We start from the raw sequence: 20,488 nt of genomic DNA on the forward strand, positions 1-20,488 counted from the left end.
AATGAAATGGTACTTGTTTTCCCTTTTAGTAGAAAGACCATTTCGACCTTCCCAATTCCTGACTCATGGGTTTCATAGAAATGAAACATTAATACCAAAGGCTTTATACACGCAAAGACAAAACATGATTTTCTACAGTTTTTAAAAGTCTGAGGTCATTTTTGCCCCAATTCCTATAGAGTGGTAAGCTTAAAATCAAGCCATTTAGCTCACAGTCAGGTCCTATAAATCAGTGGAAAAAAATAAATGGGAAAGCATGCCAAAACGTAACCATAGTAACACCACAGATGCGTCAAGAAATGGTGTGCTCATTTGCTTCATTCCCCATTTCTTAAATTGGAATCTAAGTAGGGGAAAAATTACACAGAGAACACTCATGATTCTGCAAGTACCGAATTCTACAAAACTGTATTCAACCTGCCATCCCAGAACATCACAGCAGCTATAATACTGCTACAGAAGCAGCCCTGGGTGGTGAGAGTCCAGAAGACCCAACCAGACACCTATCAGTGACCTCATCTCCCCGTGACTCTGTTTCCTCATCTGTAAACTGGGTAGTAAAAATCCCAACATCAAAGAGTCATTCCGAGGGTAAAACTGGTCAGTGGAGCAGAGTCAGGACAATGGTGGACTCAGGAGACCGCAAGTCCTGGTCAACTTCAGCCTTGTTTTTTATTGGCTTACCTTGGTGCCTTGGTTTCTTGATCCATAAAAAGAATGCTAATCCCTTCACAACCCATGCGATCAACATTAGGAATTACTATTAATCTAATTGTAAAGAATTATTAGTAGGATATAAGGTTACAGCGTTCAATTCCAATGCTGAAAGACTAAAAGCACTGAGGCCCAGAGATTCGGATTAATTCATTATCACCACATTTTCTCTTTCAAATGTAGCTCTGCCACTCAGCAGAAAGAGACAACCCGGGGGCACTGACCCAAGTCCCTTACATTCAACCTCTTTTCCTATTGGAGCCTTGGTTTTATTAATAAGTAAAATGAAGAGCAGAAGGCTATTCTAGAACCTGATCTTTAAAGGTCCCAGTCTAGACTTATGGCCTAAGTCCCTGCAGATCTATGGTGGCTTACATTAAGTTTTGTTTATCATTTTGCAGTAATATCAGGAAACTTAGGACTCCAGCACACCCCTTGAAAAATACTATTAAGAAAGAAAGAAAGAAAGAAAGAAAAAAGAAAGGAAGAAAGAAAGAAGAAAAGAAAAACCATTATAGCAAACAAATCATAGCAATAAGCAGGGTACCTTCAACTTCAAATGATTCCTACTGCTTTTGTTGGTTAAAAAATGTTATTGCTAAAAAAATAAAATTTCAAGCTTTGAAGGACTGGGTAACAATAGAAGAGAAAAATTTCAAGTACTAAAACCAAAATCATTCTTTCTTCTTAATTTTAAATAAAATGAAATCACTCTAAGTCTCCCTAGGACTCCTACCTTATAATTAGCTGTATAGGAATGCAGTTTGGTAGAACATGGTAATAGTTCACTACCACTTCATCTGCCACATAGACTGACTTCCCCCATTTCCTCCTTCCCTTCCTCCCTCCCCTCAATACAAAAACCTTGCTTTCATGGCTCCTGTGTTCCATGTCTTGCTTTCTCAGATTTGGTCTGATCTAATGGGTTTGTGGGATTTGAGTTTTTAATTGGTGGAAACTATTTCTTCAAAGAAAATTATGCATGAAATGCAGACCTATGAATCGGGTCATGTTGGGGAAAAAGAGAGTCCATTGAGGCATTCTCTGTGCTGAGGGGCCATGAGGAACTCACTGATCTCTGCAGAGATCAATCTGAAAGCCTCTGGCCTGGTCCACCCCATTAATAACAGTGATGGTTAACATTTATGGAGGCTTACACCATGCCCGTACTTTGCAAAATGTACTTACGTGCCTCATCCCCTGGACTCTTCCTAACAGTCTTATTGAATTAGTATGACTCAGATGTCCTTTCCACGGATGTGAAAACTGGTCCTGACAAAGGACAATTAATCTACCTGGCATTATAAGCAAGTACGTGGCAGAGCCAGAACCTGAAAGCCAAGTAATTCACCTTGCGCTATGCTTCATGTCCCACGGTCACTTATGATTCCCTGGACTTAGGGAGTCACTACATGAGCAAGCCGACTGACCAGTGTTCCAGAACCACCTGGTGAGCTCTTCTGGCTCCACCAACTTTCCACATACCCACCCAGCAGTAAGTTGCCCTAAACTGGCTACTTACAAGGCACAGCATGGCGATAAAGGTTATCCCTTATGGTCTGCTGGAGCTCATGATCAGGAGACCCTTTCTGGAACCGCTGATTGAGGAAATGTCGCAGGTCCTTGTTCAGCTTTCCTCCTGTAGGCAATATATAAAATAGACAGAACACATCAACAACAGGGCTTCCTAGAGACTGAGCAGCTGGAGAGTTGTGTGTGGGAATGCCACCTCAAGCCATTGTAGCCAGCCAACCTCAGTCATTAGGAGGACTGACTTCAGATTTTCCTCTGCAGAGGAAAAAGCAAGCTAGAATGTAATAAAGATAAAACAGCATTGAAATAGCATTAATTTGGGGGTCCCATTTCACATAATACTAGAAGGCTCAAATAACAAAGAATTTGAACTAGGCTATTACATTTAAAATATGTGCCCTAGACACTTGCAGACACTATTAAAGAGAGAGTAAATGGCTGAAACCATAAAGAGAACAATGTAGCAATAGCTGACAAATTACACAATGTTCTTTGACCAGGGATCCAATTGGTAGAAATGTACCCTATGAATATACTTGCAAAAGTCTGCACCATCTCCAGTATTGTTTATTGCAGCATTTTTGTAACAGCAAATAAATAAAAAGAAAAACAAAAAACCTGGAAAAAAAACCCACAAGGGATCAGCTAAGTAAAGCACAGTTCATTCATATAGTAACTACTCCAAGAAAGCTAGATCTGCAGGTGTTGGTGTCAAAGGAAAATATGCAGAGTAGCGCATAGTGTCTGGTTCCTTTTGTGTAAAAAGAAATAAAGAAGAGAGAACCTGTTTGCTATAAGGAATCACCACAAAGTTTTAACAACAGTTTCCTTTGGGTAGAAGGACATGAGCTTGGGAAATAAGACAGAAGATGTCGCTCTTCTTTCTATAGACACATACAGATATATAGATCTTATGATCCTGTGTTGATTTCCAAACACTAGATACATACTGTTTTTTCATTAACTATTGTATAACCAATAGTTACCTGGGTGGGTCTGTGTATTTCTTTGTAATTCTCCACATTAACAAAACAAAACAATAGCTAAAAATATTATTGTTACAAAAATATGTCATAGAAAGGAGAAGGTAACCAAATGTTCTTTTTAAATTACAAACACAAATTATAGTCTACAGTATTAACACAGAGCTTACAGATCAACTTAGCTAACATTTAGTCTTAATGGAGAAAGATGGTTCAGTGACAGCTAAAAATAACAAGGCTAAAATCGTCCTTCCATTTTTAGACAAGATAAAAATTAGGTAAGAGCATTTCTAGCCTTAGAGAAACAAAGTAGCAATGCAGTATCTATGTGAGGCACAGAATTCATGTCTTTGGATGATAACTTCCCTATGGTCAAAAAGAATAAATCATGAGGATGACAGTGATGGTTAAGATGATGATATGTCCCATGCAGGGCAGGAAACTACTGATCCTTATTTTAATATTATGTTCAAAACAAGATTCCCTATTACAGATGATCATTTTAGAATAGACTAATAAAACCCAATTTGAACTATTACTGAGATGTATTATACCTCAGGTTTCAATTAGTCAAAAGGAAAACAGATATATTTAAGTCAATCTTAGGTCATTTAATAAATATTCAATTACTCACCAAATATTTGTTGAATAAAAAAGACAAACATTTACCTATCCACTCACGACACCCCCCCCCCAAAGGGGCACAAGGTTTGAATAATTTACAAAAGAATCTATATGACTGGCCACTAACTGTATAAAAAGATAGTCAATATCATTAATTATCAGAGAAAGGCAAATGAAAGCCACAGTGAGATCCCACTACATACCTACTAGAATGGCCAAAATTTAAAAGACTGCCAGTGTCAAGTGTTAGCAAGACTGTAGAACAAAAGGAACTCTTACACACTGTCAGTGGGCATATCAAATGGTTCATTCTCTTGGGAAAAGAATTTGGCAGTATCTTATAAAGTTAAACCTTCACTAACCAAATGACCCAGCATTTCCACTCTTATTTATGCAAGAGAAATGAAAATAAGTGCATACACACACACACAAACTTGTAGATGAATCTTCACAGCAACTTTATTCACTACATAATAGTCCAAACTTGGGAACAACCCAAATGTCCATCAACAGATAAATGGGTAAGCAAACTACTACATTCAAATAGGATGCAACACAACAATTAACAGGAACAAACTACTAATACATACAGTAATATTTATGCATCTAAAACACATAATGCTGAGCAAAAGAAGCTAGACACAAAAGGCAACATTCTGTATGATTCCATTTATATAGAGAGTTTTAGGACAATCTAAACTATAGTGACAAAAAGCAGTTCCGTGGTTACCTGGGGCTGAGATTAGGCAGAGACTAAACTGCAAGGTGCACAAGGGAATAAGATCTATGGAGAGTACCCATGTCAATTTTCTGGCTTTGCAATTGTACTATACTTATGTAACGGGTTATCATTGAGGGGAAATTGGGTGAAGGGGATCTTTGTACTATTTTTTATACCTTCTTGAGAGTCTAAAATGATTTCAACATAAAACATTTCTTAAAAAGGGGAGCACAAGGGAAGTTTGTGAAGTGGATGCCAATATAGAAAATCTTAATTGTGACAGTGATAATATGGGTTTATACATTTATCAAAATTTATGGAACTGTGTGTATGGGTATGCAATTTATAGTATGTATATTACACTTATAAAATTGATTTCAAAGGTTTAAGAATATACACATAAGTACTGAATGACTATGTGATAGGCACTGTTTTAAGTGCTTAATTCTCAATTTCCCCTTAGAGAGATGAACAGAAAGAAAAATAGAGTAAATCTTGGTAGTTAAGACTAAGGCTTTGGGTTTAAAGCCTGACTCCACTATTTATTAGCTGGAGAACCCAAGTATGTTGCTTAATCTCTGAACCTTATCTGCAAAAATAGAGCACTGAAAACACAGTAGCTCGGCTATAAAATTGTCAAGAGGATTAAATGAGGTTCCAACGGTGCCTGGCACAGAGAAAGCACTCAGTGAAAGATGGAAGTTGTCATGACAATGCAGAGGGGACAACAGTTGAGGTGAGAGGGAAAGAGCTGAGGTTAGTTCAAAGATGGGCTGTTACTCTTTTTTAAAATGCACATAAACATAAAACCCAGTCTATTACTTAGAAATAGCTATAAACAAAATACGGGCATAGGGAAATTTGGATTAAAGGATATTTCTAGAGTTTCTGGAAAGGAATAAAATTCTACTTGTGGGGCACCTGGGTGGCTCAGTCAGTTGTGTCTGCTTTTGGCTCAGGACATGATCCTGGGGTCCCGGGGATGGAGCCCCAGGTCTGGCTCCCTGCTCAGTGGGGAGTCTGCTTCTCCCTCTCCCTTTACTCCTCCCCCTGGTGCTCCCCCTGCTTCTGCTCTCTTGCTAGCTCCCTCTATCAAATAAATAAATAAAATCTTTAAAAAAAAAAAACCCTCTACTTGTGCTAAAATTGTCTGGACATATATAAGTTGGTTAGCATTTAGTGCATACTTAATATATTTTTGGCACTGTGCTGGAGCTGAGATGAAACCAACTGGTAAATCACTGATATTTAATAGTCACACCTGTCAACTCTATCTCTAGGTATAAGGTACCCTGGAATTCGACCAAAAGGATAACAATGTTTACCAGCAAAATCTTCATTGTTTAGGACCTAGAGTTTATATTCCCCTTAGGAGACCACAGTTGTAGACATTAGAAAGATACTGAGCCATGAGTAGAAAAGATGTTATGGGATCCAAATGTACTGTTCGAGTCAAAAGAAAATCCCAAAGAAGATGATTCAGGATACTGTATCTCTTTTTCCTATATAGAACGCAGGTTTACACATTCTTTTTTTTTTAAGATTTTATTTATTTATTTGACAGAGAGAGAGAGAGAGAGCACAAGTAGGGAGAGGGAGAAGCAGGCTCCCGCCTGAGCAAGGAGCCCAACATGGGGCTCTCGATCCCAGGACCCTGGGATCATGACTGGAGCTGAAAGCAGACTCTTAACCAACTGAGCCACCCAGGCATCCCAGGTTTACACATTCGTATGGATCACCAGCAGGTACCTATCAAGATAAACCAAGGGCTTATAGATTGGAAGGCATTCTTAAGACATATAGACACTCTTGGTTTACACTTGAGCTTTACAGTGAAACTAGCCAAGCTAGCTAAAGTTTATGATCATCGAACTAAAACTGCAGATGTGCAAAAGGGCAGGGTTAATGATGCTGGTGGTTAACATTTACTCTGTGTTCCGTGACATTTGTAAGCGAAAAGCCTCAACCTTCCCATTACATTAAGAATACTGTACTTTTTGGCATCTAATCTCAAATTAATTGCCAATTATTCAGGGGATATGTCTATAAATCTTCTCCTAATTGTCAAGGCAGTGAGCCAATGAAATAATAAATTGCTAGAGAGAGAGTTTGTCATAGCATCTTCGCTTTCTTTGAAATCCAAGATTTATTTTGCAAATGGAAAAGAAAACATAGGTCAGAAATACATGGAGCTTTTTCCTAGAAAAGGATTCAGAGCTTATTTTAAGATAATTTTATGATTTCAATGACAAAAATGGAGCTGACTCTCTGTCCTGGATTTGCCATATTTTCATATCAATGTATCCAAAATTGTCTTTTAAATTTACAACAATGTATCTCTGCTTTTTCCATTCACATTAGTTTATAGAAATTTAACCATGTCAACTGATGTAACCTTTCGTAATTATTTTAAATGTGGTATAATATTCCATCTAAAAAATATAATACTTTTGTATCCCTTGTAGAAAATTATTTCCAATGTTGTGGGCAATAGAATAATGCTATAATAAATGCCATTGTAGTTTTTTTCTTTTCAAATGTGTATATGTACAGGAAAAAACATAGTATATATGTGGTTCAGTACTACCCATAGTTCCAGGCATCATTCCAGGCATCACTAGGGCTAGTCTTGGAACGTATCCCCCACAGATAAGGGGGGACTATAGTACTAATGACAGTGAGCATTCTATTATATATATATGCATATATATATATATATATATATAATATACACACACATATCTCAAATACATATTTCATATATGTCTCTTATACATATTTTTTCTTTTACGTTTCCTCTTCTGTAACTTGCCTATTCATATTCATATATTCGTTGTGCATTTCCCTAGTGGGCCATCTTGTTATTTTTGGAAAGACATTCTTTATATATTCTGGATATGATTCCTTTATCAGTTACTTAAGTTGCAAATTTTGCTTGTTATTACTGAAACATGAAGTGATCCCTTAAACATAATTGTAAGTTTTTCCAAACTTTCCCACTCACATGCTAGATAGTTTTCTGCCAATTCAACTAGAAGCATCATTTTCAAAGTGATGGGTTATGAGGGGACTCTGCTTGGTCTGATCTCTATCTCCTAGCGTACAGATCCTAAGGGAGAACACTAGTCAACAGAAATAATCTTCACGGTCAAGCACTAGGTTTCCAGAGATGTTACTTTTGAGTCCTCTTGATTCATCCATTTCTAACTGAGGAGGCAAAACATGACTGTGTCACATAAGCTCCAGAACATCTACCTCTAGAAGGTCAAAGAACAGCGTTTCATTACAACTAGAATTTAGACTTTAATACGTTTCAAATTTTCAATGCTGAGGAAAACTTGCATAAGGATATTACACTAATCACACTTCCAGGTACTAATGCTTTAGCACACAATTTCTTCAAGGAATGATTATAGTTGTAGGAAAGATATATTTATTAAGGCAACACAAATGGTTTGTACCGCAGTGAGCTATTACAGCAAAAAGATCTGTGTCTGTTCAGCAGCTTGCATTTATAAAGGATAGGGCTTTTTGTTAAAAAAAAAAAAAAACACAAAATCATAAATTGAAATACATATTAGCTAGTTTTATTGTCACTTAAACTTACAATCTGAAATATATTTAATGAGTTTTGTCTGAAAAAGATTTTGCTATTCGTTTCTTTCTAATACATTTTTCCTAACACTTTTTTTACTGTACAAATAATCTAAATTATGGGGGAGATAGTATTTAATGGGTCCAGAGTTTCCGCTGGAGAAGATGAAGAGGTTCTGGAGGTGGATGGTGGTGATGGTTGCACAACAGTGTGAATATACTTAATACCACTGAACTATACACTTAACATGCTTAAAATGATAAATTCTATGTTATATATATTTTACCACAATAAAAAGGGTCCTATAGATTAATTACAAGATTTGAAAAATACACAAAAGTATGACAAAGAACGTTAAAAATAAACTGTAACTTCATTTGTATCACCATTAACATGCTGGTGCTGTGGGCCTCGTGTACACACACGTACATATACACACGGATACACACAGATACACTTATAATACATCCACACATTTGAGGAGATTCATTCACTCATTCAACAAATATTTATTAAGTGCCTACAGCCAGAAAATCTGTGGGCCCTGGAGAGACAGCCTGACAACACAGAGCTCCTGAACAGGAACTGACATGCATGTTTTAGGAAAAAGGAACAGGGCTGGCCTCTAGACAGAGGTCACTGTCAAGATGAGAAGTAAAGGAAGACAAGACGCAGGTAGGCTCTGCAAAGTGTGGGGTAACCAGCATTCTAGGCAGAGGACATCGCAGGTGCCAATGCTGGAAATCAAAAAGGCTGGCGTGTCAGAGAAAGAGCATGGAGCTCAGACAGGAGTGGCACACAGTGGGGTTAAAAAGAGAAGCTGGGGCAGATCATTCTGTGCCTTGCAGGCCATGATAAGGAGTTTGCATTGTATTCTAAGCTCAGTAGGCATGCACTGAAGGGATGTCAGTCAGGGAGGTAAAGAAGGCCTGGTGTAAATTTTAAGATTCCTTTTACAGCTGTGTAGTGGGTCAGGATAGAGGGCGGTGACTGGGTGCAACCAATGTTGCTGATCACACAAGACCAGAAGTGGCCTGGACAAAGGAAATAGATGAGAAGACGAAGGGTTGGGGGGGGCAGGAGGGGGGAAGAGAGGAGACGTAATTTAAAGCTGGAACTGACAGGGCTTATTCGAGTGATGGAGGAAGATACCACATGCAGAGAGGACTCAAAAGTGACTGCAGCGTCTGGGTTTACCTGCTGATGACCACGTGAGAGTAGAATACAGATTCCATCAGATACCTGTTAAATATGAGATGCGGAGGATCGTGCCCTATATGTGGATTTATATCCAAATGTTCTAACAGATAATTCATTAAGCATCTCCAATATATGAGCAGTGCTCAAAAAAAAAGTTTTAATAATACATAATATTTCATCGTCTCATTCTATCACAACCTATTAACTATTACCAATTAGTAAGCATATGAATTGTTTCTACTATGATTATCCTCCTTGGATAAGATCTATCTGTATTTGCTTATTTTCTCACAATCCTTACAGTGGAAATACTAGGACAAAAAGCATACAAATGATACAAATTCTCCCCCAAAAGACTATAGCAGCTTCCCTTTATCTAGCTTGATTTTAAATGGCTCCAAAGTAGCAATGTGGATTCATCATCATATTACCAGTTTCATGTTATCAGACATTTGGATGTCTTTCCTTTTTAAAAAATGAATAAACAATGCTGTAATGGAAAATCTTGAATATGTATGTTTGCTGAATCTACTAGAAGCAGAATTACTAGAATAATGAGCATGAACATTATTTTAAAGATTCTTCATACATACTGACAAACAGCTATAAAGGCTTTTACTCAAGCTTAGAAGAAGTACCATATCACTCATCTGACAATTACAGTGTCAAAATGAAGATCACTTTTCCCCTTCTAAGAATGGGTTTTTGTTGTTGTTGTTGTTTTTTAAATAATCTCCCTGCCCTACTTGGGGCTCGAACTCACAACCCTGAGATCGAGATTCGCATGCTCTGTTGACTGAGCTAGCCAGACATCTTTAAGTACGCATTTTCAAAAATTTTCCACCAATAATTCAAACAGATGCCAACACTATATTATACAAGCAACATGGATGGTAAAAATATGTTTCTTTTCATTTTGAGAAACTACTGGTTGCAATGAGAAAATCTATGTGGAGAATGGCCTGTGGCAAAATAATGGATGAATTTCATTATCATACGTACTTAAGTAAAATGAAGAAATAAACAAAAGCCTTTGCTTCTAAACACACAGAGACTGAGAACACTCCGTGTGCCAGTTCTTACAGAATTACTTCCAAGCCTGCTTTTCCCAAATGACATGCAAGCATTGGTCACAATCGAGGATCAGCAAAATTTTTCTATAGAGTGCTAAGGGTCAGAGAGTACATATTCTCCACCTTTAGGAGCCCCTCTAGACTCTGTCCAACTGCTGAAGTTTGCCTCTATAGCATAAAATCAGCCATAGATTATATGTAAAGAAGGTTTTTTTCCAATAAAACTTTATTTACAAAAAAAGGCAGCACATGTGGCCCACTGACCACAGTCTGCTAACTCCACACCTAGATGCTGGCCCTGACTGTCCAGGCGAGCAAGTTTCCTTATATAATTCTTAAGGTAGAGGGTATTCATTGTCTCCAAGCAGCATTACCCAGAAACCTGCATTTCTGGGCTCCACCCAAAACTTACTGAATTAGAAACTCTAAGGGTCCAGTTCAATCTATGTTTTAACAAACCTTCCAGGTGATTCTAAGACATGCTGACATTTGTGACCAATGGTCACTAAGCCAAAGCAAAGCCCCCCTAACAAAGCGTGGGGAACTAGGCTCTGAAAATGAGTCTATTTCCCTATTTGTCACCAAAGGTCCCCATCTCTCTGCAAACCGCCAAGTGCTGCCAGTCCTCCTGGGCTAATAATAACACCTTATAATAACAAGCACAGCACAAATGACTCCAGGCAGGTGGGACGTCATCAGACATGCAGAGATGGAATCCATTCCCCTAGTGGCACAAAGATAGTTGTTCTTTCAGTCATGTTTCTGTAGAACGTAAAAAAAAAAAAAAAAAGAAAGAAAGGAAAGAAAAGAAAAGAAAAAGAAAAAAGAGGCTGCAGGATAGATTTATGTATGCTGATGAAGCTCTATAAACTACTATTTACATTTAACTCCCCATCATGGATGAGCACAAAACCTTTTGCTCGCACTTCAGGGCATCCACTTTATTATTATTTCCTGCCTGTATTCTGTCTTCTTTTTCTCCTGGTGAACCTTTTTATAACAAATTTCATCCCACAATGAGAAGAGACTTGAATTAAGCATGGAAAGAAAAGCACGGCTTAAATTCCATCATCTCTATTTTTTCATTATTTCCAGCCTTTTGTGCTTCTTATATATATTTTTTTTTTCAGTTCAACTCATGTAGTAGGATAACATCTGTTCAGGAAAAAAAAATAAAGGTTTACACAGGGAAAGGCAAAAGACAATATTGCTCTGTTGGCAAAGTAACAGAGCTGATAGGAGCTTACAGCCCGCTGTACTCAACAACAAGGCTGAAGTCAGATGTCTCTATACTCAGAACCTTGAGTGGAATCTGAAGACATGTGTGTGTCCTTCAAGAAGACACTAAATTCTTTTTTTTAAAGATTTTATTTTTAAGTAATCTCTAAACCCAACTTGCAACTCAAACTCACGACCCCAGACCAAGGATCAAGAGTCGCACGCTCTTCTGACTGAGCCAGCCAGGTGCCCCAAGAGGACACTAAATTCTTTTTAAAGTTTTTTTTTTTTTTTTTTAAGATTTTATTTATTTATCTGAGATAGAGTGAGCGAGAGAGCAGGAGCAGGAGCAGGCGAGCAGAGGGAGAGGGAGAAGCAGGCTCCCTGCTGAGCACCTGATGCAGGGCTCCATCCCAGGACCCTGGGATCATAACCTGAGCCAAAGGCAGACACTTAACCAACTGAGCCAGCCGGGTGCACCAAGAAGACACTAAATTCTTAAAAAGACACCCCACTGAGATCTAACAGAACTCTGCTCCAGTGGACCCACTGGACTCCAGCGATGACAGCGAGCATTTATTGATCACTTTCAACAGGCCAGATACAGTGCTAAGTCATAACTTTACAATCCTCGCCCAACCCAGCGAGGTTGGTTCTTTCTCCAATCCCATTTTACAGAGGAATAAACTGAGGTTCCCAGACCGCCCCATCACTCAGGTAATCAGGCACAGAGGAAATATATGTAAATATAGAGAGATGAAATAGAAACAATGCAAGATGTTAACAGCTGGTCGGTTATGGTCAATCATGGCACACCTTATGCTGTTTATTCAATGGCAGTATGGGTTTGATATTTTCCAAAACAAAAAAGAGTAAAATAAAGTGATTATGTTTAAAGCAGTTATATGCACCATGCCACTAGAAGACATTTACGTGAATCTCAATCTAAAAACCGAAGACTGACTTCCCATCTGAACAGTCACATGGTACAGTTGTCCCAACACCCTCTCGATGTTCAACGTGTGTAGGAACCAAGAAAGTGACATCTGAACAGCACTGACTTCCAGGGAGTCGGAGCAAAGTTCCTTCCCAGGAACCAGCACCTGTCCTGCTGGCTCTTAGGACGCTGTTGACAAGTGAGGTATTTTAAATGCTTTTATGCAAATGCAAACTGAGATCCCATCGGCATCCCACAGCCTGGGACACCCATCGCAATTAACACAGCTGTGCCCCTACCCTGCAAGCCTTGGCCCAATTTAGTCTCAGACAGGAATGGATAATCTGGGTCACAGACTATATCCTAATATAGTCTGACATCATGCAACAGTAGGCTGGGGCCAGAGTTCCAGGGGCTCTGCCCTATATATTATGAAATCTCACAGAAACAGGATTACAGCTGAGCATGCCACTCCAATTTCTGTGGGATCATGAGAACAGAGACCAGCAACATCCCGTCATTTGATGGGTCTGAAAAAGGTGAGACCATTTCCCATAAGCAAAGCATCCGTATGACTATTCTTTGCACAGCACCCCTCTTCAAATATTTTTCAAAGCTGTGGACAAAAGAGAGAATCACAAGTATATGGTCTGAGACGGGTGAGAATGGAAAGGAAAACATGTCAGGCATCAGGAGGATTTTAGGTTAGAGGCAGGCAAAATTCTTCTCTAAGGTCAGGTAGTAACTACTTTAGGCTCTGCAGGTTGTAAGGCCTATACTCCAACTCCTCTGCTCTTTTAGCAGGATATCAGTGCTAGACAATAAGTAAATGACTGCACAGCTGTGTTCTAATAAAGCTTCATTACAAAAACAAGCAGCAGGCTAGATTTGGCCCATAGCTGTAGTTTGCCACTCCCTCCTCGAGAGGATTATGTCTCTCTCATAAAACACGTTACATTTTCTAAGATTGCCAGAGGTGTACAGGTTTATGCACCCGAGTGCATGCAGGTACCTCTGGGTGCGTGAACTGCTCCCTTAGAAAAGGAGCAGGAAGGTAAGCCACAGGTCTTCCACCCATGGGGCTTTCACAAAACTACTCAACAGGTGAAAAATATCCATCCCCACATCCTCTATAAAGTAGAATTAATTTCACATGTTTAAAGACCTGGCTAGCCGTCAGAGAAATTTATCAAGTGACTCCTGGGAGAAAATCTGTTACTGGCATCAATCTCCAGTTTATACAAATACACAGGATAGAAAAATGCATGTATTATAAACACAGATTTCCCTTTGACGATTGTAAATTTCATGGCTTATCATAAATTACTTTTCTGAACATTATCTCATTCAATCCTTATACAACCCAGTGGGAAAGGTGGTATCATTCCCACTTTAAAACACATGAGGAAAGACTCCCGGTGCAGGATTAGAACCAGATGTTCTAATGCCAAAGTTCTACACTTTCCCCTCTCCACCTCTGTGACTCCAAACAAGGTGCTCATCAGGCAGTAAAGAGTGAAACGTTGTTTTATTAGAACTGTATACTGAGAGGCGCCTGGGTGGCTCAGTCGGTTAAGCATCTGACTCTTGATTTCGGCTCAGGTCATGATCGCAGGGTCCTGAGATGCAGCCCCGAGTCAGGCTCTGTGTTCAGCAGGGAGTCTGCTCATTCTTCTCCCTCTGCCTCCCACCCACACCCCACCCCCCGACCCGCGTGCACGTGCTCTCTGGTATTCTTCACAACTGTCAAGGCCATGGAAAAACGTGAAAGATTAAGAACCTGGTACAGACTAGAGGAGTCTAAGACATGGCAACTAAATGTAACAACATAGTATCCTGCACAGGATTCAGGGACATAAAGGACATTCGTGGGGGGTAAAAAAAAACCAAACCAAACTGGTGAAATCTGAGTTAAAACTGGAGTTAATGGTAATGTACCATTGTTAACTTATTTTTGACAAATGGACCATGGTTATACAAGATATTAGCATTAGGGAAAATTCCATGAGATTCAGGAACTCTCTGTACTATCTTTGCAAACTTTTTGCATCTAAAATATTCCAAAATGGAGTTTATTTATTAAAAATGTATACAATATACCATTATGAATGTGGCTGTGTGCATGGCTCTTGGCTATTTTATGTTGCAAATCCACTAAGGTAAGAATTTTTACACAGACTTCCGTCTCTGGGTTAACCACAGCTCCCATTTTCAGAACGTGGTACATAGCAGACCTGGTTAAAAAGTATTTGGAAACATTCTTACTTCACGGGCTGGTTGTCAGAGATTTTTAATCTCCATAATTCCATAAGCAATGAGCACTTTCACACTCGACTATTTTCATTCCATTTCACTGTAGTCTTTCAGCTGTTATTCAAAAGTGATTATAAATAATGGGGCTATAAAAGCCATTCACTAATTAGGACACTCACTGGCCATATGCCCCCCTTGACAATGGAAGGTGATTTATGTAAGGCAAGCCCATCACATCTGCTGGCCTCCCTAGTCGCACATCAACGTTGCTCTTAATGGCCATCTTCTTCTTGACTAGAAAACAGACTGGCAAGGCAAAGTTTTCCAGTGTTTTAAGTTTTATACGCCAGGAAAGAAAAACAAACTCAATAAACCATTTCCTGCCTTGCCATTTCAAACATCCAGAGAACAGGGGGGAAAGCACAGAACACAAACTAGATCGGGTCAAAGTCTCAGCCATTGTCATAGAATGCGAAAGACCTAATGAAATCCGGGACAAAAGACTTAGCCAACCAACTCAACTCATAAGACACAACCCATATAGTACACAAGCTTCAGCCTATCTAGTATTCATCAAATGTTCCTGAACAGGAGTACCACTAGCATCGTGGCCAACACAATTTTTTGTTGGTGGGGTTTACCCTCTGGGCATCAGCATCCCTGTTCTTGGCAGTTCACAGATAAATACATGAAGTTTTCCCCAGTCACCAACCCAGGTAGGACAGTCCCACCCCAGGGAGAATAGGTAAATGAATAGCAATCAGGGACAGTTCATGCTTAATGTGGAATTTTTTTCCATTTAGATCCAAGAGCAGATTAGAAAAGAATATTGTAAAAGGGCCCATGTTGGGGATGGTTGCAAACTGCTAAGATTATCTGTGCTATATGCACATGCTTACATAAACATACATGTCTTCTAGGATAGTAAGCATACATGTCTTCTAGGATAGTAAACATACATGCTGGGACGCCTGGGTGGCTCAGTCGTTAAGCGTCTACCTTCGGCTCAGGTCATGATCCCAGGGTCCTGGGATCGAGCCCCGCATTGGGCTCCCTGCTCAAGGGGAAGCCTGCCTCTCCCTCTCCCAATCCCCCTGCTTGTGTTCCCTCTCTCGCTGTGTCTCTCTCTGTCAAAAACAAAAAAACAAAAAAACAAAAAACATACATGTCTTCTAGGATAGTAAACATACATGTCTTCCAGGATAGTAAACATACATGTCTTCCAGGACAGGGCTGCTCACCAAGTGGCAGCAGAGCTCAGTGCTGCAATCAGAGGTTTGAGCTCATCTTCACCCGGGCTCAGCAGAGGCCTCTCTGACAATTGTCGCTATAGGAGGCCCTCCATCAGTGTCTCTCCCACTGCTCTGCTTTATTGCACCATATACATATCTTTCTTTGAAATGACTTATTTTCCTTTTTCTTTATTATCTGTTGCCTCCCCCACCATGAGTTTCCTCTGAGAGCTGAGCCCATCTCAGCTTAGAAGAGGAGTTATCATAGACTTAGCACCTTTTGAGATGCAGTGACTAACTAAATTAAGAGATGAAGGATAATACTCATTAAAATTACACAAGTGGTAGCTAAACCAGACCCAGGCAGACAGACGCTCCCATTTTGACTTTGATATTAGTTACCTCTGTGTTCTTGGGCAATTTCTTAAATCACTCAGTCTCAGTTTCCTCATCAAGAAAGTGGGGATAATGAGAGCATCTAGCCAAACAGGGCCATCCTGAGGAATACATGAGAACACGCAACATAATGCTCCATAAATGTTAGCTACCCTTCCCATCATCATCTGACTTGAAAGGAACATATTTCAAAAACACCTTTCATGTAATTCTGTTTGTTCTCAAGGAGAGAAATTTTTTTAAGATTCATGATTACAACTAAATGCATAAAACAAACCAGTGAAACAAGCCAGCCTTCCCATCTTGCTAGACTGCAAACTAATTAAAACCTATGTGTTATCCCCAGCTTGCTTGCACACTCCCCCTTCTGTACATAGCACGTTGTATGGCTGAAGGTCTGTGATTTCCAGGTTGGTATGAATGACAACAGAGTACCAAACAGCTGCCCTCCACCAGACATCAGGGAATCTGGAGCTCATTTTTCATTTCACCATTTATTTATATGCTTTTCATATATATATAGTATACTGTTTATTCATTATTTTAATGTGGATTACCCTGATGGCTACTGATGTTAATCGTCATATGTTAACGGCACATCTCTTCATTTTGAAGTTTCTATTCACATTGTTTGCCACTTTTGTTTACTGGGTTGTCTTCTTGACGTTGACTTGTAAGACTTCCTGAAACATCTGGGATACCAGTCTTCTGTCAGGAATGGATGTTGTAAACATCTTCTCCCAGTCTACGGTGCATCTATTCACTTTCTTGATGACATCTTTTGACGAATTAAAGTTTTGATGGTTGATGGAGTCTAATGTAGCCATTTTTATGCAGCTTTTTCTGTATTATTCATTTGTTATAGGTGAGTCAGAAATGGCATGATGAAGTAGAGAGAACTCTGGGCAAGGGTCAGGAGACCCAGATTTGAGACCTAAATCTGGGTCATGTTTGTGTTTGGCAAAGTCATTTGTGAGAGTTAATTTTACCTGTCAACTCAACGGGGCCTCTCGGGGTGCCCAAATATTCCGTCAAATAGTATCCTACATGTTTCTGTGGGAATGCTTTCGGATGAGTTTAACATTTAAATTGATATAATGAGTAGAGCAGATTGCTCTCCCCCAAGTGGGTGGGCCTCACCCAATCAGGAGAAGGCTTGAACTTTTAAACAAAGCTGATCCTTCCACAAGTAAGAGGGAATTCCTCCCGCCTGAGCCCTGGAGCTAGGGCATCAGCTTTTTCTTGCCTTTGGACTCTAAGGGAAACACTGACTCTTCCTGGGTCTGAAGCCAGCTAACCTCTGGAATGGGACTTACACCATTGGCTCTCCTGGTTGTCAAGCCTTTGGATTCTGACTAGAACTATGCTATCAGCCCTCTTGCGTCTCCAGCTTGCCAACTGCAGATCTTGGAACTTGTTGCACAGGCCAATTTCTTATCATCAATCAATCACTCTCTCTCTCTCCAATATATACACCCTATTGGCTCTGTTCTTTGAAGGACCCTGACTACACACCATCTACCTCTTCTAGCTCCAACAGAGCATGTTGCATTTTGACAGATTTTTAACAAATGTTGCTAAAGTCTCTAACAAACTGGCCTAGTTCACAAATCTGTAAATGCAGAGGCTGGATTCAACAATCCCAGAGATCTCTTCCCATTCCAAAAATCTGATACTTCTCTTCGTCCCACCTTTCTAATCCAGCCACACCTTGTCTCTTGGGTGTCCTCCTCCAAAATTAATTTGGCTGAGCCTCTCAGAAACAGTGCCCAAACTTCCTCCTGGCTAATCAGCTCAGCAGTCATTGTAACAGGCTCCTGCTACATACAAACCCGTTCTGGCTTGTTTGCCCCCGCTGTGTGGAGCCGATGCTAACAGAGTCGAAACAGTTCAAAGTCGAGGGTTTACTCACAACAGGGGTTTTATCAGCTGAATTCTCTCAGTTTCTCCTGTAAACACATCACTTACAGACATGCTCACTCCACTTCTAAGATAAACATTTTTAAAAAAATGGCAACGAAGATGGCAAATGAGCCAATAACCCCAATTACTGACTGCCGCTATCAGGCAAGCAAATTCCTGACACGCCACAGTTACCAAAACACGGAAGAGGAGTCACCATTTGTCAGATGAACAAACGGAACCATATCAACACCTCAGCCTCTGGGAGCCTGTGACACCCTCTTTTTCACTGCTTGATTTCAGATCAGTCCTTAGGAGAGGGAAAATTATCTTTAGAAATTAAGGTGACTTTAATTTTGCCATGCCTTTTGAAATGAACCTACACCCTAGAGAGATGCCAAACCACCACTGAGAATTCTTGCTTTATAGTAAGCGTCTATTAAAATTAGGTAATGGGGATGGGAGTTACAGTGAGAACCCGAAGGGATTCAGTTCGCTGGGCTTCCCTCACAAGGCTCTAACAGCAAAAGCAGAAAGCCACACTCTCCTTGGGTCATCGAATGTTCTTTAATAACGGGCAACCAGACAGGCTTATTCAGAATTTAAGTGGTCGCCAGACATTCCTTCAAAAGGAGAGCCCCAAACCTTGCTGAATGTCAGAATCACTTGGGGACACATCTAAAATAATACCGGTGCTCAGCCCCCACATCAGACAAATTAAGTAAGCGTCTGTGAGGAGGGACTAGGCGTTGCTATTTACTTTTCATTTCCCCTAGTGATCCCAATGTGTAGCCAGGGTTCGAAACCTAACCCACTTCTCTGATCCTGAATTCCCAGGGGACTCACTAATTGTGAGAGTATCTGTGCGGAACCTTCTGTTTATAGAGCATGGTCTCAGATCTCCTAAGAGGAAGCGCCTTGAGCTTCAAAGTAGAAATGTAAGACTCTGAGCCAGTAGCAGGGTGGGAAGGAAGGAAGAATATCAAGGCAAAAGGGAGGTAAAAAAAAAAAAAAAAAAAAAAAAACCACCAACCTCTAACACCCTCTTAAAGTCACAGCCCTGGGGATTTAAATTGCGTTTCTACCTGCTCTGACTGACGAAGCAAACTCAAATTAGCTGGGTAGAAAATTCATCTCAAAGGATCAGGGGACTCCAGTGACCTGTACTTTGATGTCCCTTGCTGCAGCTCAGCACACTTTTTGCTTTCACACCGATTCTTGAGAGAAGTCATGAGTTACTTATATTGAGTTTAAAGAACATACATCAAATGGAAAGGGTGGGACAGGGCTAGGGGCACCAAGGTTTCCGCCTAGCTGTAATGGGTGACAAAGAGCAAGGTGAGAAAGGGCGTGCTCACAGCACAAATGCAGGGCTTTCCCACACCGAAATAAAAACACCGATGTCTTCAAAGTGGCGCAGGCTGACTCCTGAAGTGGAATAAAGCACCAACACATTTAGAAAGAGCTAGAGATGAAAGAACAAGTAGAAGTCTCCCCCAAATTAAACACAACTCAAATGTGACTGCTGTGACTCGAGTAATTATTCTGTTGATGGATTCCACACTCAGACTAACACTGAACCATGTGCTTCCTTAAAAGGCTTCTTCAAGCACCAGCACTGATCGATACTTTGAGCCACTCCCATATCCTGATCAAGCCCTTCAGTGCTCATAGAAATAACTGATTTCATTTAATGAGATATTATTCCGCCACTGGTCAAGGATACAGGAGCTACTACGATCATGCCTTCTCTCCAAAAGACTCCCAGGGAATGAGTGAAAAGGCTTCAAAAATGTTCCATCACCAAACTGAAAATAATTAAGGCCAGCAGAAAATCCTGTCTTCATTCAGATACCAGAATAGTCCATGAAGTGTTTCTTGAGTGGCTTCACTGGACAGCTACCCTATTTATAACCTTGATATGTAGGCTCTATTTATATATACTGAAATCACACTGTTATCTTAAAAGTTCAAGCAAAATCAAATTACCAAAGTAAAGCAATAACACTTTCCTTCCTTTTTCTTGTTAAAAGATGACTAGCTTAACATTTGCTTTTCTCCCCATAATTAGAAAGATTCTGGAAAGAGAAAATGTAGTCAAACAGGC

At 39.9% G+C, this 20,488-nt stretch overlaps 1 protein-coding gene across 10 annotated transcripts in view; it reads right to left on the reverse strand.

Moving 5' to 3' along the window:
- MAGI1 (membrane associated guanylate kinase, WW and PDZ domain containing 1) overlaps window positions 1-20,488 on the reverse strand; it is a 604,531-nt gene that overhangs the window by 242,741 nt on the left and 341,302 nt on the right. For all 10 annotated transcript variants that reach the window (XM_032411708.1, XM_032411705.1, XM_032411702.1 and 7 more), the window contains exon 2: window positions 2,237-2,353. In XM_032411708.1, coding sequence (XP_032267599.1) covers window positions 2,237-2,353 — 117 coding nt within the window. The remainder of the gene's footprint in view (window positions 1-2,236; window positions 2,354-20,488) is intronic.

Source organism: Phoca vitulina, unplaced genomic scaffold, assembly GCF_004348235.1.
Source record: "Phoca vitulina isolate PV1807 unplaced genomic scaffold, GSC_HSeal_1.0 scaffold13, whole genome shotgun sequence".
Lineage (NCBI taxonomy): Eukaryota > Metazoa > Chordata > Mammalia > Carnivora > Phocidae > Phoca > Phoca vitulina.